This window comes from Microcebus murinus, chromosome 15 (genome assembly GCF_040939455.1).
Source record: "Microcebus murinus isolate Inina chromosome 15, M.murinus_Inina_mat1.0, whole genome shotgun sequence".
Classification (NCBI taxonomy): Eukaryota; Metazoa; Chordata; class Mammalia; order Primates; family Cheirogaleidae; genus Microcebus; species Microcebus murinus.
Window position 1 is genome coordinate 69,623,503 of NC_134118.1, and position 27,598 is coordinate 69,651,100.

Sequence of the window (27,598 nt, forward strand, 5' to 3'; positions counted from 1 at the left end):
TTTTGAAAAGCTCTTCATGTCTTTTGCCCACTTTTCAATGGGGTTGTTTAATGTCTTCTTGCTCATTTGCTTGAGTTCTTTGTAGATTCTGGTTATTTGCCCTTTATCAGATGTATAGCATGCAAATATTTTCTTTCATTTTGTAGGGTGTCTATTCACTCTATTGACCATTTCCTTGGCTGTGCAGAAGCCTTTTAATCTAATCAGGCCCCATTTATTTCATAAAACTTAATTAAACATGAATACATTAACATTTGACCTTAATTCCCACTCTACCTACCCCTTAACTCTCTCTCCCCTGTCATATTCATATTTTTCAATAGCATTTTCTATGCTCATGGTCTTTATTTCTTAATTTTTCCTTTATTATTCAACCTACTGAAATATGACTTATGCCGCCATTATTACAACAAAATATTTTAATCAGGTCAGCAGAGAAATCCAGTGTTTGTCAGAGCTCATCTTTCTTACTTTCTTGGTAGAATTTCACACTGCCAGTGTCTACCTTAATGTACTCCCTTCTCTTTTTTTTCCCACTGAATATAGTTTATTTTCAGATTGGACTATGGCATAATGAAAAGGGACTCCATTGGTCCTGGTGAAGAAATCTGGGTTTGAAGACTTTATCCTTTCATTCATTAACGGATTTGTCTACTCTATTTTCTTGACCTCTGTGACAAATCAGTCTCTTAGCTTTCTTTTTAACTCCTACTCCACTCCTCATGCTCCTTTGTGGGCTCATCTTCCTCTTTTTGACTTTTTTGACAGTGCTTGCCAAGGTTTGGTCTCAAGCTGTTCCATTCTCACTTTACTCATTCTCTGAGAGTACTCATGTTCACACCGTGGCTCTAGTTAGCATGCATTGATGACTCTCAGATTTGTATCTTCATCCCAGGCCTCTCTTCCAGGCTCCAGTCTTGTACATCACCCAAGTATTGAACACTTCCATGTGGATGAATCACTGGAAACTGCAACTCCACATGTCTAACATGGAACTTGCAATCTTCTTGCATAATTTGATCCTATTCAGCTTTCATATCTTGCTGAATTGCACCATCATCAATCCGATGGTGAAAGCCATAAACCTGAGATTTAGCCCTACAACTTTACTCTTGTTCATTCCCAGGTCCAATAAAACACACAATTCTGTAAACTTTAACTCTATTGAATCTGTCTACCTATTTCCACATGTATTGCCAGTACCTGAGTTAAACTTAAGGTCCTCTCTTGACTGAATTATCAAAATTATACCCTAACCCTCATTTGCTCATAAACTCTTCCAGTCCATTTTTATAACTGTAGTTAGTGTAGTCAGTGTATTAACTTAAAAGTAGAAGTATCATGAAGCTACTATCTATCTTAGGACGCACCACTGACTTATCATTACTTTTCCCTAAAATTCACATCCTTAACAAGTTCTACAAGGTATTATGTGATCTGGCTGAGAAATAAATCATAAGCCATCAGCTGGTAAATTAATGAACCCATTAAGTTCAAGCAAATTGCAGCTGTAATATCTCCAGTGTTAAAGAGAGTTTTCAAAAAACTAAAATGGCCAAAGGGAGTTAGCTCCAAACATCTGCCAGCTCCGAGAGTACTGAAGGCAAAGCATTAAGTCACTAAAAGTCAAGAATACAATAGGATAACATTTTCAAAGTGCTTAAAAAAGTCAATGTTAGTCTTTTTGATATGCCTTTGAAAAAATCATCTAAATATGAGTTAAAAAAAGAAAAACATAATATAAAGAATACAGATTAATATCAGACATGATATTAACACACAATAATATATTAGTAATTGTTATTCATGCTTTATTCAAAATTTATTGATAGACTATTAAATGTCAAATATAATTTTAAGTTCCTTATACATATTAACTAATATAGTACTCACATAAACCCCACTTGGCCAAAAGAAGTTCACCAAAGGTCACCCAGGGTAGATCTGATAGGCAATCAAGAGAGTCACCTCCACAGTAAGCCCTCTTTGTAAGATTTGTAAGTGGGAGGCAGGTCTTAAATACAAACCATCTGTCTCTTGTTCCCTTTCTGAGGCTTTGCTCCATGAAAGTTTGTTTACAGATGTTATCTCTGAGAAAGGGTCCTTGAGCATGGTTTCAGTGGAGGCAGAGAAACCTTTCTTTTCAGGGAGCTTTTGATTTTGGTTACCTGTCCTGTTGTGTTCTTTTCCATATAAAAATTCAATTAGTGGTTGAGTCCAATTATGGATGAAACGAAATATTTCATAATAAATCATTGGCACCAGCTGGTTGGCACTCAAACAGAGCTTGATTGTTTGATTTGGCCAAATCATGCATGCATTTCTCCCAATATTTGAGTCATACCAAGGAATGACTATAGATACAGAAAATAATATTCACATTAGAAACTTTGAATTTTCACTTGTTAAGAAATAATAACCATTGGTTAACTTACCCAGAACCTTAAGCCTACAATGATGAAAGAAAATACCAAAGGAGAAAATGGGTAAAAAAAAAAAAAAAGTAAAAAAGAGCATGCAGATTCAATGTGGCCAGGGGTCCCAGTCATTTAGATCTAATTTTGTAGGTCTTGGGCGGAAGCTGTCCCTGTCTTGCAGTCACCACCCGGAAACAAAGCTTTGTGGTGGAAGCTATCTCTATCCAAGGGCCACTTTGCTTCTGAAGAATTCCGAAGAATCCCTACTTTTTAATAAAATTTTACTTTTTTTATTTCAGAATATTTACGGGAGCACAAATGTCTTGGTTACATGAATTACTTTTGTACAGTTTGAGTCAAAGTTCTAAGTGTGGCCATCATCCACATAGTATGCATTGTACCCATTAGGTGAGAATTTACCCATCTCCTCCCCCAGCCTGACCTGCTTGATTTTGGATGAATTTTACTACTATATGTACACGGGAGTGTTGATCATTTACTTCCAATTTAATAGTGAGTCCATGTGGTGTTTGTTTTTCCATCCTTGCAATACTTCACTTAGGAGGATGGACTCTAACTCCATCCAAGTTGTTACAAAAGGTATGAGTTCACCATTTTTTTTTATGGTGGAGTAATACTCCAGGGTATACATATACCACATTTTATTAATCCACTCATGTATTGATGGGCACTTGGGCTGTTTCCATGTCTTTGCGATTGTGAATTGTGCTGCTATAAACATTCAAGTTCAAGTGTCTTTTTTATAAAATGTCTTTTTTTCCTTTGGGTAAATACTCAGTAGTGGGATTAATGGATCAAATGGTAGTTCTACTTTTAGTTCTTTGAGTTATCTCCATACTACTTTCTATAGAAGTTGAATTAGTTTGCAGTCCCACCATCAGTGTATATGTGATCCTTTCGGTCCTCATCCATGCCAGCATCTGTTGTTTTGGGACTTTTTGATAAGAGCTGTTCTCACTGAAGTGATATTTCACTGTGGTTTTGATTTGCATTTCCTTGACGATTAGTGATGTTGAGCATTTCTTCACATGTTTATAGGCCGTTAGTCTATCTTCTTTTGAAAAGCTTCTGTTCATGTCTTCTGCCTACTTTTTAATGGAGTTATTTAGTGTTTTCTTGCCGAGTTCTTAGTAGATTCTGATTATTAGCCCTTTATTGACGAATCCCTAATTTTAAACACTCTAGTGGGATGTCAATCCTGTTGTCAGTGGGTCAAACCTTGTGTCTTTTTAGCTGGAAGACATGAATCCAGGTATCTATATCCCTGAGGTTAACTGTTGCTCTAGCCAAAATTACCTGCTATTTCTACACAATATGGTTCCTAGAAATTTTTTCTATGCTGTCTTTTTCAAATGATGAAGTTTTTCTTTTTTAAGTGGCAGAGAGGCTGTTTGGGAGAATATGAAGGAAATGCAACTCATACCTGTTGGTGATAAGACTGAGTATATTGTGTGAGTCCGTTGTAGTGCTTTGCCATGTCTGCCCAAAGTAAGGGAGAGCCTGAGATTGGGGGAGAGATATCCAAACTTCAAAGGGAGGCTTGTGACAGTAACTTTTTAAATTTTCTTTACTGTCAGAACCATACCTTTCCAGTAAATAAAAGTTTTGTTCCACTTTGGAAATTGGCAAACATTGACTAGTGTATTCAAAATTTACACCAAGGTGGCGACTGTATGAAACCCATTTGTAAGGTACCCTGACACTGGGTTCTTACTCATACTCCACCTTTAGTTTTTACCAGGATTATGTTGGTGCAGATGAGCCATGAAACCAGACACATTTTTAGCAACCTGAATAAAATTTCTGCACCAATGTTGACAAAGTACAGTGATGAACTTGGATGCCCTGGAGTGGACAATTTCGTGTAAAACGTTTGCAAGGTTCCAATTGAGATCCTCTGGTGACAGGAAGCAGCCATTCTGAAAGTGACAGATTATCTTCATGTGATTTTTTTTTAAATAACTTTTTCCATACATCAAAACAAATGCGATGTCCCAAAGAATATTCTTGTTTAAGTACCTGAAGATGACAGATACACGGTGAAACAAGGGGAGGGTTTGTAGAGTGTTAGAAGTAGCCACCTACCTTTAACTCTGAGGAAGAGATTGTGTGAGAATGGCAAGGCTTCTGGTTGATATTGCAGTGTCAGTATCAGACATTCACAAGGCCACCTTAAGTATGCAGAGATTTCCCTGGGAGTTTAGGGGTAAATGAGAAATTGAGTGCTTGATATTCATTTGCAACAACCTCATTGATTTCCCACTTCCTTTTTTCTTTCTTTTTTACCAGACCTGGTGAACAGGGAGTACCACTTCCTACTTCCCTCCCCTCCCCCTTTAGTTTCACTCAGCAAGGGTTTGGGGATCTGGCAAAAGAACCGTTTTCCAGTCCAGCTTTTGCTTGTATATTAAATTCCCCTATTTTGATTTAAGGTCACTTAGAGAAAGTGAGGCAAGAACTTGTGTTACATCTGTTCCAGGATCTACACTTGAATGTTTTCTAAAGGTGTGAAAGAGCCTCCCCTAAAGTCTCCAATGCAGTCATCTCTTAGTTTATTTGTTTGTTTTAGTGCATGAACTTCAAAAATTTTGTCTAATATTTATAGCTTTTCCAAATTCCTCTGGTTTTACTATGGAATTTGAAGTTTCTTAAGTCATACTCAAGGTATTCATCCTGCCTTTTCCAACCCATTTTATTCCATATGAGATTCCTAATAACATAAGTTAGTTGATAGAGATCTAGAAACCCTGAATCATATGTTCCTAGAACTACTATAAATTGCTCTGTAAATTTATGCCCACCCTGCATAGGCTTTGAAAATGACTCTCAAGTCAGACCAAGGCTTAAAATCTGCCACAAAGAGCTTATTCTGATTTGGTTAACTTTAAGAACCAGTTGAGCCTTCAGTGTTTCTGATTGGCCAGAAGAAAAGGGAAGCTAGTCTGAGACAGTGTGAGGGCAGGGGAAAATGGTGGGCTTCAGGGTGGCAGAAGAGGAATAGTAAGATAGCCTACGCTTTTAGGTTCAAGTTATGATTTGGGCCAATCTAAAAATGAGATGGTCTTTCACATTTTTCATTTGTCTCTTCCATGGAATACTGACTGAAGCACTTGTGGAATCTGACTTTTTATTGTAAGCTTTCTTGCACCCATCACTGAATGTTTGGGATTTCACTCCCTTTCCATCCGATGGCACCTCTCAAATGAATAATTTTGTTCTTATGAAAGCTTTCCCAAATGGCCACTGGAATTCTAAATTACTGTTGGTAAAATTAGGCCATTTAGAAAAAGAACTTATACTGGTTATAGTGTATGCATGTAGGAGGCAGAAATTTGGCTGGGAGGCGACATGAACTTGGGTTTAGCCTGAGACAAATGAGTAACAGCCTGGCAATGGTGGGTCAGATGAGTTGTTTGTGCTACCTCATGTCCTGGCCTCCCCAACCTAAGGGCTAGGCAAACTGCAATGGCAAACCTGATAAATCTGTAGTTCTCGGAAGAAGAAAAGTTTGGATAAGAGATCTCTTTCAAAATTGGTATCTTATAAACAAAACAAGACTTCAGAAAGTTTTATAAGCTTCTGATAAAGTTTATGGCAAAGTTTGTCCAGTGGAGGCCAGCCTGAGGAGACGCCTTCTCAGCATCTAGCCCCCAGGCTTGGCTCCACATACTGACTTAACAGGGCCGTGCTTATCCTTTTTCTTATGAACTTCCTGTTACAAACTCCCAAGAGACAATTATGAAGAAAGTAGTGACAAAAAGTAATGTTACTAGTAATAAGGCAGATTTCTACTGTGGATAAATGTTTTCAAATCTGATCAAATAATCAAAAGATTCCTGAAAGAAAAATCTTAGGGGACAAAACACACTTAGCATTTAGTAGCTTGATGCAAAGAAACTGGAACTGACATCTGATGTGAGACTTACCCCTTCACTGTAGTCAGAGAGACTCCGAGCAAGGAAGGGCAAGAAGCCTCGGTGGTTTGCACTGTTTGTGAATCGAGGGTCTTTGGCCTGAGAAACAGGGGAGGAGGATCTCAGTGGAATCTCCAGGTTGTGGAACTCTCCAAAATATCAGTGGAAAACCTTTAAATAAATGAAATTTGCACTTAGTAGAACTTAATGCAGCAAAGGAGAACACCACTTTGACAGAGTCTTAGCAGTGTCTTAGAGTATGTAAGAGGTAGAACAATTATAGAGCTTGGGGTCTGGACTCAAGTAGTTTGAGGTAGATCTTTCAAAGTGGGGAATTTAGTTAGGATTGGGCAAAGTTCACAATATAGTGTTAATAGTTTAGGATGGGTTGATACAGGTGAGTGAGGATCTGGATAAGTAAACTGTTATTGGTAAGTAGGCTGTTTGCCAGAATGAGAATATTATTGTCTTCAATATATTGATTTGCCAGCATTTCCAGAAGTAAATAGTGAAAGTAATTACTGGTTTGCAATCTTATCTTTCCCAGGCTACAGTTTCCCAGAAGAAACAACGAAGTCCTGATGACATAAGTGATCCATAGTTTTATCTAAGTCATCTTCATAGTAGGTCTCAATTCTCAAAGCCTAATTCTCAAAATAGGTTTAACATCAGGAAAGGTAGAGCTTCAAATAATAATATCAGGCTACAAAACTAAACATTATATACTAGTAAAAGGAAAATTAGATCAAAATGATATAGCATCAAATTATGTTAAAAATAATGGAAAGTAAGAAACAGAAAAAAATTATTATTGGCAACTTTAACAAGTAACTCTCAAATAAGATTTGAATATTACAATTAATATGCTCAGATTTAATACCAAACAAAAAGAGAATACACACAGAATCAACTGCAATGATCAACCACGTGCATGGCCACAAAGAAAGCCTCAATGCATTTCTAAAATCAACACCATTTATAGTAAAACCAAATATAATAAAATTAGAAACTGATGACAAAGATTCGATGTCTGTAAACCAAAAAAAAATAGTTAAATAACTTTTCAGTTAAAGAAAAAAATCATAAGTTAATTAAGATATATTTACAACTGCTTGCCAAAGAAAACACTACAGGGTCAAAACTGAGAAACATATGTAGAGCAGAATTTAGAACAAAACTTGTATTTTAAAATATGTTCATCGGACACCAGAAAGAAAAAAAAACCAATTAATCTGAGCATTCAACTAAAAAAGTTTGAAATGGAGCAATAGCAAAACTAAGCAAGCAAGAAGGAAGGAAATAACAAATCAGAAATCAATAAACTAAAGAAGAGGCCAGAGTGGATATATTATTAATATCATTATTTGCCTTCAAACACTATATTCAAAGAGAACAAAAACTCAATACGTAAAACAAGGAGGTGTTCTTCTGGCCAAAGCTAACTCTCTTTCTTCAGTTCCCACTGACTGAGGAATACTTTCTGAAAAGCCACTGTTTTAGAAGCCCTGTTATAAAATAGGTATTACATGAAGCTGGTGATGGACTCACAGACCACCGAAAAGGACTTTCTTAACCTTTAAAATCTGCTGGTGGTACAAAGTACGTTCCAGGTGGAAAGAAAGAAAAAAAGTTCTCAGCAACTCTCCCTTTTTACCTTTAACAGGTTCTTCAACAATTACTGCAGATTGTTTTCAGAGACCATTAATTTTTTTTTTACTCAAGTATACTTTTGCCAGCATTTTCTTGACTCAAAATATTAATAGTAGTAGTAGTAGTAGTAGTAAGATAATATTTTTGAGAGAAAAAAGTTTGTATGGGTTCACTACCATATTCAAATCATATAGCAGTTAATATCATGCATTTTCGATACATTGTGAATTTGTTGATTTTTCAGTCTTCACCAAATGCCAAGTCCCTGGGTGGTGGAGACACCCTGTGGTTCTCGATTTTGGTTGCCTTTGAGGATCCTGATGTCCAAGCCTTATCCCAGACTAGTTAAACCAGAATCTCTGATGGTGCACTTCAAACATCTGTATTTTTGAAAACTCCTTTTGTGATTCCAAGTGCAAACAAAGTTGAGGATCACTGTAACATGCACAGAATGGTTGAAAAGAAACTCCAGCTTCTACTTAAATCTTACCCCAGTCTGTCCTTAGCAATTCTCTTTTCCCAGCTTTATGACCATCACAAGACAAATATGGCACATTGATCAAACACGCATACAGCAGGAAGATAGAAAAAGGAGTAATACACTGACTGTGTCAAGATCCCAAAATGTCTCAACAAGCTGGATGATGGCCTGAGTCTGACAGAACAGAATTTCATAAAGACAAACAACAAAGTTCCAATCTTGGGCACAGTAAACCAACTCCACAAGTGCAGGGCAATGTAGACATGACTAAGCAACAGTACTCATGAAAAAGTCTTGAGGAATTTAGTTCATTTTAAGTGCAGTGTGAGTCAACACTGAGATTTGTCTGCCAGAAAATAAACTCAGTCCCAGGCTGGGTCAACAAAGGCATAATGTCTGGACAAGGAAGACCCTTTTCTGCACGTTTAAGAGAGCACTAAGTACTGAGCTGTGTTTTGAGCAGTATACTTTGTGAACATGGAAAACTTACAGTATGGTTAAGGAGGGAAACTGGAGATGTGATTGGTGAAACAAAAAGGAATATTTAGCTGGGAGGAAAGTTAGCATAGGGAGAACATGACAGGTATTCTCAAAATTTTTGAGAAACTTGAGTGTAAAACTCCAGAAGTCAAAAGCAATGGATAGATGGAAGGAAATGCTTTTCAACAGTGTTGATCATCAATAAAGGGAATGGATAGCCACACAGTGTGGAAGGTTATCGTCTCTGGAGGCATTTACGCCTTCAAGTAAACGATGGGTGAGGAGTTCAGATCTCCTTGACAGTCACCTCTCCACTTAAGACTTTATGAATCTATAAGTTAATTGTATTTAAAAGTACTTTAGGAATAAAAGGGAGACTTTTCATGTTCTGCACCCTGTTAGAACCCCTTAGCTTGGTCCTCTGCAACCTGCCCACCCTGCCCCAAGGAGGCAGCCATTGCCAGGAGCACTACAACTGAGACCCTGAGTGCTTTTCCAATGGGCAACTGCAGTCACTTTTCTTCAGATGTCACTTCCTTTCCACAGTATAGCACTCATTTCTTTTTGTCACCCCCTTTTTTCGTACAAACCTCACTTCCTGCAGCTGTGTTTCTTCTCATGAAGATTCTGGACCTTCTCCTCATCTCCCAAGGAAGTTTAGGACTCCACAGAGATCACCAGCATCCATGCCAATAGCCCGGACTCTCAGAACTGGGGTTCCTGCTTCCCCATGCCACTTTAAGTTACCCAGACACGGGACAGGGGACTCTTCCAATCTCCTGTCAGGGTCCCCACCACAGTGTTTGACTTTCTCTTGGAACTTCACCACGACCGGGCTGTTTCCAAACTTTGAGCTGGGCGCTGAGGGCGAGGCGTGCTGGGAGTGGGACGGGAGCCCGGGCGCCGCCAAGGACAAAGGGTCGGCTCCCTCCTCCCCACCGTACCCACCTTCCCCCGGCTCCAGCTTTGCCTCGCGCGGCCACGTCGCCGCCGAAGCGGGCCGCACGCGGCCAGCCCCCGCCCGCCCTCGCACCCCGGCGGGCGCTCCCGGGAGGGGAGGGGACGGGGAGGTGGCGCCGCCGGGGAGGAGGCGAGGGAAGCGGGGCGCTGCAGGGAGAGCTTCCGAGGGAAAGTGAGAGGGGAGGGCAGCCGCACTCGGCACGCTCCCTCCCTCGGCCGCTTTCTCTCACATAAGCGCGGCAGAGGGCGCGTCAGCCATGCCCTGCCCCTGCGCCCGCCGCCGCCGCCGCTCAGCCCCGCGCTCAGGAGGCTCCAGCGCCGCGGAGCTCCCGGGCGCCGCCGCCACCCGCCGCCCTCCGCCCGCCCCCGGCGCCGCCGCCACCGCCCCTGCGGCAGCTCCCGCGGCCGGGCCTGTTCCACAGTGGGGAAGGGGCGGAGGAGGGGCACGAGCTCGCGGCGGGCGCGGAGGGGCTGCCCGTCGCGGGCTGTTTCTGGCTTCCCCCCGCGTTCCCAAAAGCCAAACCGCGCGCACCGAGGAGCCGTCCTCCCTCGGCCCGCTTCACCTCGCCGGCCCCGCACGAGCGGAGCTCGGATGTCCGGTTTCCTGTGAGGCTTTTACCTGACACCCGTTGCCTTCCCCCGGCGGCACTTGCAAAGTTGGCAACGCGGAGCCCCGGACGCGCTCCCGCCGCCTGCCGCTCGACCAGCGAGGGTCACCGGGAGGAGCTCGGGGCAAAGGCGCGAGGAGGGGACCGCAGCCTCGCAGGGGCGCCCGCGCCCCCGCCCTGCCCCCACAGCGGGCCGGCGTCCCCGCTGCCGGCCCTTCCACCATGCACTTGCTGGGCTTCTTCTCTCTGGCGTGTTCCCTGCTCGCCGCTGCGCTGCTCCCGGGCGCGCGCGAGGCGCCCGCCGCCGCCGCCGCCGCCCTCGAGTCCGGACTCGACTTCTCCGACGCGGAGCCCGACGCGGGCGAGGCCAAGGTGGGTGCGCGGGTCGCGCCGTCCGGGCCGGGTGGCCGCGGCGCGGGCTGCGTGTGCGGGTTTGCAGAGGACTCGAGAACCTGCGCGGAGGGAAGGACGTGCCCGTTCGACCCTGTGCGCGCCGGACCCAGAGTCGCCGAGCTCGGTGCACGCTTCCTTGGAGGAAAGTTTTCTAGTTTCAAAATAGAAAGTTGTGACTAGACAGAGAGCGAGTGACACGAGCGAAGGGGCCCAGAGAGTCCCTAATGATAGGGATCACGTAACCCATTTCGGAGCGGTCTCTGCCGCTGCCACGAGGGGGTCTCGAACCCTGCCCAGTTACCCGGGCTCGGGAGAGCCTGAGTCCGTTCTGGTGGGGACAAATGCTCTTTTCTGTCCCTAGCTGATGAGTGGGACTCCAAACAGCTCCTGAGGCAAGGATGACCGGTCAACCGAGGCTTAATTTCCTGAGGGTTCATAGCATAAGGAACACCAAGCGCTGTGCGCGATTTTAGAAGTGTAAGGGAATTTAGTAACCGCGCTTGAAGGTTATAAGACTTTAGTTCACTGAAGTTGGCCAGAGTTGAGATGGAACAGCAGATTAGAGTCGTTTAGATCATAATCTAAAAAAAAGCAAGGCAAAGCTTTTTTCTAACTTGATAAACTGCATTTCTGAAAATCTCATCAATGAGATACAGAAAACTAAGGGTTTTTTGTTTGGGGGTATTTTGTTTTGTTTTGCTTTTTAAATAAGAGGTGTTTATCCTTTGCCTGAAAATGTTGCTAAGATACATACTTTCGAGGCATTCTGATTTTCAAAAAGGAGTTATCGTGTTTGTGCTTGCTTATTGGCTCTTCTAAGAGAATATGTATTTCCTTAAAAGTTCATACCTGACATAAGGCTGTAGAGTATGCTTAAGAGAGTTCTTGAACTCCTGAAGAAGTTACTTTTGACCGACTGTGAGCCAGCACAGTTCAAACACTTGCAGTACCCCTTGTTGGAACTAGACAGTAGTGGTTTATTTCAACTGAGTGCAAGTGGGGAAGTACCAGTGGGGTGTTACCTCAACTTGCAGTTGACTTTGTGTACACATACTCAAAGTGTAGACATTAAATTGCCTTTCCCCTTATATTTTGAAATACACTTTAAGATTGAGAAGACTAATTTTTAAAAATCAAACTACTTTTGTATTTAAATTTTAGGGAAAAATTAAAATATTGGAATTTGTAATTTAATATAGAGGTTAATGAAAAAACAATACACATGAAGTTGCAGAACATTATATAAATTGCAAAATAATTTTCGGTGCAGAGATTTACATTGCTATAACTACAATGATGTGAATATCTCTCTGACCTTAAAATATGTCAAAAATGTAGCAGTGGACCCGATGACACTTCCTGTAATTTGGGTCTTTGAATTTTGCTTTACCTGTTCACTTTTTGTTTCTGCAAAGTCAAACTAGTAAAAGCGCATCTTAGTAAGGCAACACCTCTCTATTGCCTATGGCAACTTTGGCTTACAGTAAGAAAGTGGGAAGAAGGAAATAAAATGACAAGCATTTCCTGATAAGCCAGTTGCCAGTGTGAGAGTCATTCACTGCTAGGTCAGTCCTGAATGTATGTGCCCTTGCGTGCACTTATGTGTGTGTTACGTATAGGTGTGGGATTGGAGGATCAAAAGGTTAATTTATTTTTAATTTTCAAAGTTGTCACCATTAGCAATATAATCAAATATTCCCCATGCCATCAAAATCTCTAGGCATTTTTCTTTGCAAATGTTACTTTTCATATTTAACCATCTTTTATACTCTGTATGGTGAATATGAGTTGATATTCTATATGCAATAAGGGTGCTTTCCCACTTGATGAAACATCATTTTAAGTCTCTGAGTCCCATTGACCACAAGGCAGTGTATTATTGCTGCACTAAAGTGTCACCCAGTGAGTGAATAGAGCCTTCACAGGGCATGTGTCATTAACGCCTCCAGTGAAACTGCTATGTCCTTGTTATGAGCTTGCCATGCAACTGCCAAGAACTGATCCAGAGACTCCATGTCTCTCCCTAGTGGCCTGTACAAGCACCTCACTTGGGTTTAAGCTGTAGAGAAGAACTGGCGAGGAACCAATTACTAATTACTAATTTTCTATGAACTACATAAACCCCCAAGAAGATATTTCAGAAGGTAAATAGAAGATGCTAAATATACATAATCCCAATAGATGCAAATTTTTGTTGACTTGCACTTAGGTAAGTTTTTAAAAAATATTTAAAAAATACAGAAGATCTCACAAACTATGAACCAAGGTCAGTCATCCCATCCTTCACCCTATGCCCAAAGCTGTACAAAAGATTGGAGATGAAATCACAAATGAAATCAAGATCTTCTTATTCCTTCACCACTATTTGATTTATTAGATTCCTTTTTATAATTATTTGTGGTTGTATTACTTAACTGAAAAGTCCTAACGTGTTTCTCTGAAGGATGTTAGCACAAACAAGTCAATGTCAGAAAAGTAAGGCTTGCAGAAGTAAAATTAACTGAACGTGAAGGGGAAACCAGAGTTGGCAAGTCTACAGTTGTTATGTTTACAGTTTTCCTTAGAATATACAATTAAGCATATTTCTCAACCTCCTATCTTATGAGAGATTTCTGACATTACTCTTAGTGATGCTGGCCATATATGGCTTTAGCCATAAAGCTCAATTTATCTTTCATTTTGGTTTCCACTTATTTGTATTTTTTCTTCTGGACTATGAATACCTGATTGGTAGCCATTGTTCAGGAGACAGTTATCATCAAAATTGCTTTACAGGAAGCAGCTAGTTACTGATCTTGGTGGCATATTTTTAAGACCAGTGGATCTCTATTCCTGTCCTTTTAAGTTGAACTGACAAGGGTGGAGGGTAGTGGATTGGGGAGATTTCTTTCTGGACTTCCAGTTACGGGCCGTTGAGAGGGAGGGAGGTCCTGGCTTCCTTGTTACCTCCATGCGTCCAACCTGGATCTTACTTGGGCTTTTGGGGACAGAGGAGCTGGAGTGAGAGTAATGAGGGTTTCCTGTATATCCTATCTCCCCATCCTCCACCACTGTTCTTGCCTTTGGCAGGTGTAGGGAGAGAGTGAGGGTTTAAATAATTATCATCAGCCATGTCCTAAGCACCTGAGTATGATATGCACTTTACTAAGAGTGTTGCAAATTAATTTTATTTTGTTTTTCACTACACCACCATGAGATGGATATTATTCTTTTCATTAAGGATGATGAACCTAAGATTCAGATGACTTAACGAGTTACAAGAGGCTCTTTCCCCCCCCCCTTTTTCCTTTTTTAAACACTTTCGTAGCATATACAGAGGGTCTGTGACTTACAATGGTTCGATTTAGGATTTTTTGACAGTGCAGTGGTGCAAAATTAATACAAATTCAGTAGAAACCATACTTCAAATTTTGAATTTTGATCTTTTCCTGGGCTAGCAATATGCAGTAAGATACTTTCTTTCCATGCTGGACAGGACAGTGAGCCTCAGCCAGTCAGCCATGCGATCACTAAACAACCAGTATTCTACAGCATATTAAATGCATTTTCAACTTAATGATACCATGGATTTATCGGGCTGTAGCCCCATCCTAAGTCAAGGAGCATATGTATTTTAGAGAAGTGTGGTCACGAATTTGGGCCTCTGGGGTTTGTGCATGACCCACAGTCCGTGCTCTTTTCAGTCCCTCTGCTGTTCTCCAGCCCCTTGTAGCAGTGTGGAAGAAGGCGGAGAGAAGCACCCTATTTGAATTTGCAGTTATGGCCACCTTGTTGCATTTATTTAGGTCTCAGTACCTCACAGTGGGACAGACTGAAATAAACATAGGCTTTCTTCCAGACTTTACCACATGGTGTCCCTTTGAGTAAAGGCAAATCATAAATGACCCAATCCATAGTAGGAATAGTAGTATATCCTCAGAACAACTGCTTAGCTAGGGGCTTAACAAAAATTTCTGACAGTTTTTCTAAGTTGTGCTGATGTGACTTCAGTGAAGGACTGTGATTTTACCTGTGCCAAAGGACCTTTCGCAAATAAGTGGATTTCGAAAGAACAAGCTTTAGTTGGCAGAAGCATTATACCTCCTCCTACTTCTGAGCATATATTGTTTGACCTTTCACCAATTACATTATTCCTGGTAGATATGCACTCTATAAATATTATATGGGCCCACCTTTTGTTACAGACACATAGTTGTAAGTTCAGATTTGTATAAATTGTGAAATTAAGATATCACTGATTTTTTTCATGTTAGAAAAAACAGGTGTACACATGTACTCACCAGCAAATTGGTATTAACGGATCAACACCTAAGTGGACATAAAGGAGTAACATTTATCAGATGTTGGGAGGGTGGGAGGGGGGAGGAGGGGATGGGTATATACGACCACAATGAGTAAGATGTGCAGTGTTTGGGGGATGAACACGCTTGAAGCTCTTACTTGAGGGGGCAGGGGGCACGGGCAATACATGTAACCTTAACACTTGTACCCCCATAATAGGCTAAAATAAAAAATTTTTAAAAAATAAATAAAAAAGAAAAAACAGGTGTAGCAGAGAACATTAAACATGGAGGGATGCTAATGAGTTTGATTTAAAGTGTAATTCTAAAATTTACTGTAAATATTTTAGGTTTGTCTGTGTAATTGTTTCTTCCGAAATTTACTCTTGTAAATTGTTCAGGTGGTTCCTATCCTCAATTGATTTTTTTTTTTCCAGAGTTTATGTTTAACCATTAAAGAACTGAGATTGTTTTTATTGAATTGGTTTTAGTGGGCATCCATCATAGAATCAATCAAATAGGTACCTTAAAGTACCATTTTGCTGATGAATTCTTGCAGTTTCTTTGAACTAATAGTGCTCTAGTGGCTTACCAAGCTTTAGAAAGGGTCTATGATCCTTTTTTTGCAGTTTTGAAATCTAAAAGCTCATTTTTATAAATTATTTGGTGCTATAACCCTAATCTGAACTGACATAAAGCTATTTATTGTCACTATTTATTCTCTAAGTTCAAATATTTCTAAACTTCATTGAAGAAATGATAATGTGTTTATTTATGGGATGCTGCCATACATCCCACTTGTTGTTGGGGGGCAGGGGGTGTTGGTGTGAATATTAAAATGCAGGGTTTCCTGCAAAATCCTGCCATCTAAGACTCATGCAGTTCCAAGGGCTCAAGGTAAAGATGGGATAGTAGCACTGTTCTTTTCCAAAGGCCATCCTCAATTGCTGTATTGCCTTGGAGGCTGCCTGGAAGAGGCAGGGAAAGGAAATTGAGGAACTCAAGAACGAGGCCATGTGGCTACTCCTGAATCCACTTTACCAACTAGTCTCAGGTTTATGTACTTTTTAATCCAAATTCTCATATATAAATTTACTTCAATTCGGGGACATTTTAATCAATTCTCACTAGTGGCAGCTTCAATTCTAAGCAGGAAATTACAGTTCAGTGAGTGATGCAAAAAATGTAGAGTGAGCGATTCTTGTCTATAACAAGGTTAAAATCATTTTCGAAAAGCAAGAAATGTACTCATTAAAAATACCAGAAATTAATTAAACTGTAAATCCAGACAATATAAGAGATTTTGAAAGAGAGTTTACTATCAGCTGTTGGGTAGACTTCTAGGCATTGCATGGGCAGGCCTGGGCGAGATGGCACCATAGGAAATCCAATGTGAAAAATCAGAAGATGCTAATTACAGAAGTTGGGGAGGGAGGAATATTTTGGATATTGAAGAGTTGCAGTAAAATACAGAGATAGTAATAGTCAGGGGTGTTTGGGGAACTGGAAGCAGACTTCCTGGGCTCAAGAGTTAAAAGCTTTAAGGGAAATAGAGGGAAATAAAGTGGAAAGTATGAGAATCCAAAGAACAAGTCTTGAGTTTGGATTGAAATCCACAGGAGCCTCTAGAGATTCTTGGTGGGTATGCTGCAAATAGCATTTTAAGGAGCTTAATGCTGCAATTGTTGCACAGGTATGTTTAAAGAAGCAACTAGGAGCCAGTTGAAGCTTCTCAGAGCCATTCCAAAGGCAGGGTTTCTTATGGTGTTTGGCCATGACTGTGCCCTTCTCATTCTGGTCGCCGTCCATATACGGTATTTGAACTCCTCTGTATGCTACTGATCACTGATGTTGATAACGGTGATTATGTTTGACTTATGTAAGCCCACATCACTGTGCTATTTGGATACATTTAAAAAATTATAGAAACTGATATGTTTGCTATTGTAGTTTGCATTCCAGACAGAGCAAGCAGTGTAAACAGTGGTCATGCTTAGATACACACACACGCACATCCACACACAAACACACATTCATTCACCTCTTAATAGTTCTTCAAACTGCCAACCATGACTTATGTATTCTTTCTTGCCTGGCTGAGAATTTTTAGACAATCCATTGAAATAGAACATAAAAAAAAAAAACAAAAAAAAAAAAAACAGAAGTATATGAGATTACCTTCTCCACAGTTTATGTGTACACTTATTTGTAGGTCAGCTGACAAATTAAAAAGAGAAGGAACCCTAAAGTGTTCTAGAAATTCCTTCCTTTTAAAATCTGCTTAAAGGTAGTCCTGCTAACAGTAACACTAGGAAGGGAGGGGGGCAGATAAACTATCAAATAAATAGTATAAATACTCTGGAACTGCTGTTATAAAAAATTTTTTTAGTGTGGAACAATTTACTCAAAAGACACCTATTAGAAAATGGACATACTGGAAGAGGAAATATTCAGATGTGCAACTTTGTGCAAATACTTAAGAGTTTAAAAGTCAGACTTCTCAAGGAGTTTGGTTTCAACACTGTCTTCATTTGGACACTGTCCTCTTTTGGTGGGGAAGAGATGAATATTTGGGGGTGGATCAGAAAGATGTGATTTGTGACTTCTGTAGTTGTAAAGGTTTTTATTAGACATTTATTTTGTAATTTAATTTACCTTAAAACTTGGTCTCCAAGTTACCATTTTCTTTCTTTTATGCAGTAGTAAAGTATGTCGTCGTAAGTAGTAAAGGCTAGAATCAAAATCTAGCTCTTTTGCTGACTGCAGAACCTATGCACTTTGTTTTACACTGCTTGTGATAGTGCCTAGAACTCACTGTCAATATTTCTGCCTATTTCATTCATACAGTTGTCACTTGCATCAGTGACAAAATTGTTTAGATAGAGATGCAGTGCAGTGGATAAGAGCACAGGCTTTGGAACTTGCCTTCCTGCATTTGCATCCTGGCTATGTGAATTCATGTCTTCCCTGTGGCACACCTGCCTGTGTGACCTTGGACAAGTTACTTAGCATCTCTGTGCTTTTTTATATATATAAAATGAAGACAATAATTAATTCTTATTTCCTAAAGATTAAAGAGAGAGAGAGAGAGTGTGTGTATGCCCTTAAAACTATGTCAGCCACATAGTAAGCATTCTGTAAATTTCTGTTAAATATGCAGGCTTCATGATCAGAAAAAAACCATAATGCATTAAGTACTCTGCCCTAGGCAGAGGAAGGAACTGTGATTCTCTAGCACCTTGCAACTAATTTATTACATTTTTTATTATAAGCTTAGGAACAGTTTTTCTAATTTCTAAAATTTGGCAAGAAGATGTAAGATTGATACTTAATTTTTAGACAGTTGGGGGAGATCCAGGGTGTTTAATCGTTTGGTGTACAGAGGCTGTGTGTTGTACTTCTGCCTGTGATGTGTTCCCACCCCTCCTGGGTGCTTGTGTTTGTGCCTGTCCTGGTGAGTGACAGCCCTGGCCACAGACCACCAAACCAAGGAATCCGGGGTGATGCCCATCCCCTAAAGTGCTTCACTCATACCCAGGCCATTTGGGTGAAAAGTACTTTGGTACACACAAGATAATTATAATGTATAATGCCATATACATTCCCATGAACTCATCTTGAACACTTTCAAGTTTAAATGTTTATTAATGAAACATGCTAATAGTGCCACTCTGACATGTAAAACATTTCAAGCCTTTATTGTCACAAAAGTAATACAAATATGCATTTTAAATTTACAGTGAACTCATCACAGAATATTTAAAATATTAAAAATACACTCTCACTGAAGACAATATAAAGAAAATTCAATGGTAGAATGTTATATGGAAGAGTTAAACTTGTATGAATTTGTTTAGAAAAATTTGATGGAACTACTTCTCTGGGGCCCTCTTCCTGAATGGCAACCTGCAAAGCATGTGCCCTCTGTACTATAATTGAGATGAATCACTGAATAGATACTTTCCTTCTCTGAGAGGAAGTCTGGTTTACTTGAGTACTTTAATTCAGTCAGAACATCTGGTTTTGTTTGGTGGTTCTGTTTGCCAGTTTGCCAGTCGATGCTGTGAATTGTGGGGTTGCCGTGTGCCAAACACTTTGCAGTCCCGGGGGGCGTTGGAGGACATGAGCAGGCAGGAAAAGAGAATTAAAAATCAGTGCTGTACATGCTTCCCAGCTCTTGAAGAGCTGATGACATATTTTTTATCAATAACATCTTGGAAGTACTCACTTCCTTAGGATTCCAGTATACCTGTTAGTGGGAGTATTTTAGGAACTTTTGACCAGATACCATACTTCTAAATAGAGAATTTTTTTCTAACAGTCTGGAACAAAGGACTAAATGAAATAGACACTTGAGCAGTATGTAAATGAATAAAAATTAGATTATACTATATTATCCATACACATTGGTATGCAGATACTGGTATAATTTTTTGTTTTTTTGTTGTTTTGTTTTTATATTTTCAATTTTTTGTTAGAGTGATTTTAATACTTTTATTTGAGGATTAGAATTTCATGTAATTATGTAAAATGAAGTTTTATATTTAAGTGTTATTACATTTCCCCAGTTATAGTATTCAAATTCATATTTTAATGTAGTTTTCACCACAGTAGTTTTTCATTATCATACTAATTTCTTTTTCTAGTACAAGTTCTGTGCATCTTTTTTTGTCACAAATAGGATTAAAATAACATTGCTTATTTAATATTATTTTAATATGTGGCAGAAATATTCATGAAATTAATACTTTTTGTTCCAAATTGCTAAAATACTGGAAAAAGGTGAAAGATTTATGAAAAAAATAATAATACCAGATTTCGACACTGGTTATTTGGGAAGGTTCATGCACACCTGGGTGTGTGCCACTTTGAGGTAGGCAGCACTTTCCCCCTCCTGGCAATTGGCTGGGAGTATGGGAAGCTGACCACCTATCTGCCTTCTCAGCCAAGGAGCCTTCAAGGCTTACTGCCCTTTTCTGAAATGGCAAACATAATTCCTTCACTTAAAAAGATGTGTTTGTAATGACCTGAAAACCTTTCACTGAGAGAAAATAGTTCACTTTCTCTTTTGTTTATAATTAAATCGGTCCCCCACGTCTCCCTCCCCAAAGAAAGAGTGGATAAATTTGGCAAATTAAATCAGACTGGAATTTTAAAGAAAATGGTAGATTCTTTTAACTGGAGTGACCACAAAGCTGCCATGAATCCTTTGATTGAATTCCTATAATCTGTAAAAGGGATTTTTGTTTCCGTTCACTCAAAGCTCCTTGGAAGTAGCCACTTAATATCAAATACCAGATGTGAGGCTGTTTTAAACCACACTATGGTTTAATTTACTACAGTATCATTGGCTACATGGAATATTTTTAATTCTTTCTTTTTTGTTTGTGTCTGTTGTGTGTGTATTTAGTTACTTTATCCTTTTTAAAGTCCTCTTCCAAGTTTATGTTTTGAAAAATAGAACACTTATTTGGATTCATGTTTGCTTATGGGTCATGACATGTATGACTTCCCTAAAAAACAAACTAATCCTTTTGTCTCAGGGCCATATTTTCCTTTTGAAATGGTAGGGATTCATTGTTTGTTCTCTTTGAGCCCAACATCTTTCTTTTTAATTATGGTATCTGTTCATGCCAAATTAGAATTTTATCAAGGCCAAAATTATTCATGAGTCACGACCATCACATTTAGGATTGGGTAATTTAAAGCTGCTTCAGATATACAGATTAAGCAAATAATGATGTCATAAATGTTAATCCAAGATTTTTTTTCCCTTTTTAACATTGGTAGCAGGGAGGACCACTCTTCTGGAGCCTGGTTCTGTTTTACTTTAGAAAAACACACCTTTGTGTCATGTCCACTTGAACACAGGATAGTTAGTTATTACATTGCTGTAGTATACACACAGTGACACATAACTTAGTGAATTAAAGATAAAAATACTTAAAATGCATGTCACATTTTTGTACAGTTCTTGTTTGAAGTCACATGAACCCCATTTTTTTTTAATCTCATTTTTTCAGCTTCCTTTACTGCCAGTGTTGCCCAAGGATAGTTCTTGGCAACTTACCTGTAAGTGAAAATCTAGTAGGGATTTATGGGAAAACTTTTCCTTTCCTGCTAAGGCACTGCCTTTCTTCTTGTTCCCTTATTTTCTTTTCTGAAAATCAGAAAATGATTTATAATTTCAAAAGTTTACTTTTGCTTATCAATGGGACACTTTCAGCCTTATGTGAAAGACTTTATAAGACATTGATGAGACTTTTATAATTAATAACATAATCCCTTGACTATGGAGTGACTTTGTAAATTTGTGCTATCGTGTCCTGAGTCTTTTTCACCTCAGAGTTAACTTGTATTTTTATATAATTTTTTATTTTTATAATCCAACATTTTTTGCTTGGCTGATGGTTTCCTTTAAAATGTTGTGTTTGTATTTTACAAATGCTTTACTAGGCCTTATTCAATAGGCACATTTTAAATAAATAAAGGTTCGTCTATTGGTAAGGCTATACCTTTTGCCCCTTCTAGCTGTTAAAAGTGTTAATAGCCTGGAAATGACCCCGACCATCTCTAATTGTTTGGAAAATGGTAACTAGATTGAACAGAGAAAGAGACTTCTCATAGGGTTTAGAGAAAGTTGGATGAGAAGTCTCATAATTGATAGGAAAAAAAGTGCAAACAAAAACATATTTTCACATGCTTAATTGAGATCAATGAATAATTAAACACCTGGACTATTAAAAAATCATGTTGGATTCTAGGCCTTTGCAAACCTGAATTTGTCATCATAGTTGTCAGGATAGGAAATTACAAAAGAATGTTAATTTAAATTTAAAACAGCTGGAAATACAATAAGTGGCCTATAAGCTTATCTTTTCATCTGTCAACAACTGCTTGCAGATGTAACAGGAACTGTTTTAACTGCAATTATATAACTCAATGGAATGTTCAGAGGTGCTTCAAAAAATGTGATTGGCTGACGTACAGAGTACTCATTCTTAAGAAATGCTCTGTCCAACACTATTGTAAATATATACAAGAAACTCTTTTAAATCAATTAAAAGTTTCAAGTTAATGTTTTGGGGAAAATTTCAACATCAAGTAATAAGGGAAATATAATCTTAGTTTAAATTATTTTTTCTAATAGTTTATTTATAGACACAACACATTTTCTTTTATTTAGTTTTTTTGTTTTTTTTCTCAGATGTAAAATTTTGAAGCTGGAGCCCGATGACCTCCAAACTGTAGTATATCTGAAATAATTAAAGATTTTTATACTTGACAAGTTTCTCTCTGCTGGTTACTTGCTTCCTCTTGGAACTGTGAATTTATTATTCTCCACTCCAGGGTAAATGTTTAAAAGTCACTTCTGCCACATTATTTTCCATCTGGCAGATGATTAGGATACCTGTGAGTCAGCAATATTTGCAGAGTACTCTGCTCAAGGCGCTTTGACCCTATCGGTTATTCAGATCTAATCAACTGGGCTGCAGCTTGTCCTAGTCTGAGGCTAGACCAACTGATTTCTAGGATATCCCTGCCTGACAATCTAGTAGATTGTCAAGACATGTCGAAACATGTCAAGTGTAGGAAACAACATTGCAGCATTTGTTCCAATTTATTCCTTCAAGACATGCCCTGGACCACAAAGTATATTTTTACTTATTGGGTTTATGTAGGGAAATCATTTTAATTTCTAGGATTGGTCTTATTTTTCCATTTCTTATTTCTTTGATATTTACATTTCAGTTTCATGTTTCTCCTGTTTTACATATTGTCCCCATTTTATGTATACAAAGGTGATTGTTTACCACAAAAATAAGCCATTCAACAAACTCCACACATATACACTATAATTGGCATAACTAAATAAAGTTGTTGAGTGACAAGCAGAAGTGAGTCTCTCATTTGGCTCTGTGCCTTCTGAAATTATTAACTATATTACATATTCCTTTCTATTATATTTAAAAATGAACACTTATAATGTTAATTTTCATAATTTTTTCTGAGTAATTCAGATATCAATCAGAATTTTTATTTAGGATGTATTTTAATTTTATTAAAGTCCTATGCTGTATTATATATTAAGTGGTCCTATAACATACATTATTTAAGAATGCCAAGTAATGACATGTCATAAATCAACTGTATAATATGTATTATTAATCTTGTTATTTTATTTTTCCTAGAAGTGTGCTAAGAACCAGTAAATTTCACAAGCAGAGAATACTAACTTGTCATTTATTCAATAAACTAAAGAAATGAGGTTGTCTTCATAAGTGAATGTTCTAGATTCCTGAAGATTAGCATTTTAAGTATAATAACTTGAATTCTTATTGTGTTCATTAATGTGTATTAAACATAACCTCATCCTAATTACTCAGCTATAATTAAAATAAGAATCATTACTACTTCCCATTGGTCTCAGCTATTATTATTTACCCTCACTACTATTTGGCTTCACAAATTTAAAAAAATCGCCTTTCTTCTTCTCTCTTTGGTTTCTTTTCCCTAAGGGTTCTCCTATATACTTCTGTTCTTTGATGCTAGAATGACCTTTTATATGTATATAGCCATACACAAGGCACAGAAGAATTTTATTTCTGTCTCTGGTGATTTTACCAACTATTTTGAGAGTATCTGTTAAAATGAGATTTAGCTGTATATAAGAAAAATCTAACTGCAGTGGCTTAAGGAAATAAGAATTTATTTTTCTCCAATAACCAAAAGACACCAATGCGCAATTAAGGGATGGTGGAACACGGAACTCCATTATGTCATCAATGTCCCAGAATATGTTTTTCTCACTTGGTCATCTTTAGGGTGTGGCCTTTCTCTCTCTCTCTCTCTCTCTCTCTCTCTCTCTTTTTTCTGTTTTCTAGGTTACATTTTTTTAGTTTAGCATATTATGGAGCTACAGATGTTTAAGTTACATATATTGCCTTTGCCCCACCATAGTCAGAGCTTCAAACATGTCCATCCCCCAGCCAGTGCACCCATTAGGTGTGAATAGACTCATCCCCTCCTGGGGATGAGGAGAATAGACTCATCCCCTCCTGCCCGACACCTGATGAACGTTACTATTATATGTGCACGTAAGTGTTGATCAGTTAATACCAATTTGATGGTGAGTACATGTGGTGCTTGTTTTTCCATTCTTATGATACTTAGTAGAATGGGCTCTAGCTCTATCCAGGATAATATAAGAGGTGCTAGATCACCATTGTTTTTTTGTGGCTGAGTAGAACTCCATAGTATACATATTCCACATTTTATTAATCCACTTATGTATTGATGGGCACTTGGGTTGTTTCCAAATCTTTGCAATTGTGTTGCTATAAACATTCTAGTGTAGATGTCTTTTTTATAGAATGTCTTTTTTTCCTTTGGGTAGATGCCCAGTAATGGGATTGCTGGATCAAATGGTAGCTCTGCTTGTAGCTTTTTAAGGTATCTCCATATTACTTTCCACAAGGTTGAACTAGTTTGCAGTCCAACCGGCAGTGTATGAGTGTTCCTATCTCTCTGCATCCATGCCAACGTTTATTGTTTTCAGACTTTTTGATATAAAGGCCATTCTCACTGGAGTTAAGTGATATCTCATTGTGGTTTTGATTTGTATTTGCCTGATGATTAGCGATCTTGACCATTTTTTCATATGCTTGTTGGCCATTAGTCTATCTTCTTTTGAAAAGTTTTTGTTAATGTCCTTTGCCCACTTTTTGATAGGGTTGTTTGATTTTTTCTTGCTGATTGTCCTGAATTCTATATAGATTATAGTTATCAGCCCTTTATCAGATGTGTAGCATGTGAATATTTTCTCCCATTCTGTAGGTTGTCTGTTTGCTCTAGTGATAGTTTTCTTGGCTGTGCAGAAGCTTTTTAATTTGATCAGGTCTCATTTATTTATTTTCACTGTTGCTGTGATTGCCTTTGGGATCTTCATAAATTCTTTGCTGAGGCCAATGTCTATAAGAGTTTTTCCAACATTTTCTTCTAGAATCCTTATAATTTCATGCCTGACATTTAAGTCTGTTATCCACCATCAGTTGAGTTTTGTGAGAGGTGAGAGTTGTGGATCCTGTTTCAGTCTTCTATATGTGGCTATCCAATTTTCCCAGCACCATTTATTGAATAAGGATTCTTTTCCTCAATGTATATTTTTGTCTGCTTTGTCAAAGATTAGATAGCTATATGTGAATAGTTTCATGTCTGGGTTTTCAGTTCTGTTCCATTGGTCTATATCTCTGTTCTTGTGCTAGCGCTATGCTGTTTTAGTTACTGTAGCATTATAGTATAGCTTGAAGTCTAGTAAATTGATTGATACCTCCCAATTTGTTCTTTTTGCTTAAGATTGCTTTTGGTATATGGGGTCTTCTCTGGTTCCATACAAAGCGTAGAATTATTTTTTCTAGATCTGTGAAAAACAATGTTGGTATTTTAATAGGGATTGCATTGAATCTGTAGATCATTTTTGGTAATGTAGATATTTTAACAATGTTGATTCTGCCAACCCATGAGCATGGTATGGTTTTCCACCTGTTTACATCCTCTGCTATTTCCTTCCTCAGTGTTTCATAGTTCTCCTTGTAGAGTTTTCCCCCTCCTTAGTTAAATATATTCCTAGGTATTTCATTTTCTTTATTGCTATTGTGAAAGGTACTGAGTCTTTGATTTGGTTCTTTAGTTTGACTGTTGTTAGCATATAGGAATGCTACTGATTTCTGTACATTGATTTTGTAACCTGAGACTTTGCTGAATTTGTTTATCAATTCCAGTATGATGGCAGAATCTAGAATCTTTGGGTTTTCCAGATATAAGATCATATAGTCAGGAAAGAACGATAGTTTGCCCTCTTCTGCCCCCGTTTGAATGGTCTTCATTCTCATTGCAACAAGGCTGATTCCTGTGCAGTGTTATGCCTGATTTCACAGAAGGAAGAATAAGGAGAGGGGAGGCTGTTGCCTTAACACATTCAAACCAAAACAAACACTTTCTCAGAAATCCCTAGTAGATTTGCATGTATATCTGACTGGGAAGAACTGTCTTTTGGCCACCTCTAGCTGTAAGAGAAGCTGAGAAGTAAAGTACATGCATTTTCAGACAATATTGAAATTCTCTTTGCAAAGAAGAAAAGGAAAATGGACTTTTGGTAAGTGTCTTAATCTGTTTTATGCCACTCTACATTGCAGACTGGGCCATTTGTAATGAATGGATTGTATTTGGCTCACGATTCTGGAGGATGGGAAGTCCAGGGGCAAAGGGCTGCATCTGATGAGGGCGTTCTTATTTCATCACCCCATGGAGAAGGCGTGAGTGAGTGAGGAGTGATTGTTCAAGGGAGCACAAAGAGGCAGAACTCACTTTTATACAAACCAACTCTCAAGATAAGGAATTCACTCCCAATAACAACATTAATCAATTCTTAGAGGCAGATGAAGGTCCCACCTCTTAGCACTTGCATTGGAGATTAAATTTGCAATACATGAACTTTGCGGGTCACATTTATACCATTGCAATAAGTAAGCAACTAGTAGTATTTGTAACATTGTGCCACTGTGATTTCTAGACTTTTTTCCCATGGTTGCTTGCAACCTCGGTGCATTCTTTGTATACTCACCTAAAGGATAAATGTTATTGAAGTATTGATTTTTATGTATAATGAATGCTACTGTATAAGACATTTTGACTACCCCAAAAGATTTAAAGTCCAGTTCAGAGAGATAGCTTTTACATGAAAAAATTGTAATACATGAGAATTTAAACTTGCTAATTTTATTGGGTCAAAGTATGTAACAGAGAAGAAAAAATCTTGGGAAGGGTACTGCTCTTGAAAAATATTCAAGTAGTGTATTATAGATTTTTGTATAAGACAAAATAATGCCAAATTAAGTACATATAACATTTTAAAAACTTTTTCTTAACATATTGGTGTCACTTTTCCTTTTATCCTACATTTTTTTTTGAAATTGGAAACGGAAGATTTTCAAATTTTACTTGACTTCTTTTTGATGATTTCCTCCCCATTGCTTAATGCTAAGCCATACTAAGGCTTTCTGTAATCACTGTACTCATTCTTTGCTGTTGGTTAAGCTGTTCCTTTTCTGAAACAAGTTTGGTATTGATCGAGATTTCTATTCTTCCTTTTCTTCACACAAGTGTCTATGTGAAAAGTAAGGGGCAGCTATCACAGGCTACTCTGGTAACAGAATAACCCAGTCCTGACTTTACCGTGTTGATTTATATATTACACAGTGTGTGTGCTCATGATAAAAATTAAGCTTAAGAGGGAGATAGATGATTAAGATTTCTTCACACTTCCCATAAAACACCTGGTACAGATGCAGTGTGTCATCCTCACAGAGGAAAAACAATGGTTCTTCTTCCCTGG

General features: G+C 38.5%; 1 protein-coding gene across 1 annotated transcript in view; it reads left to right on the forward strand.

The window, feature by feature from the left end:
• Positions 1 to 10,604: 10,604 nt before the first annotated feature.
• VEGFC (vascular endothelial growth factor C) overlaps positions 10,605 to 27,598 on the forward strand; it is a 105,665-nt gene continuing 88,671 nt past the window's right edge. Inside the window, exon 1 of the mRNA XM_012770724.2 lies at positions 10,605 to 10,903. Coding sequence (XP_012626178.1) covers positions 10,754 to 10,903 — 150 coding nt within the window. The 5' untranslated portion in view covers positions 10,605 to 10,753. The remainder of the gene's footprint in view (positions 10,904 to 27,598) is intronic.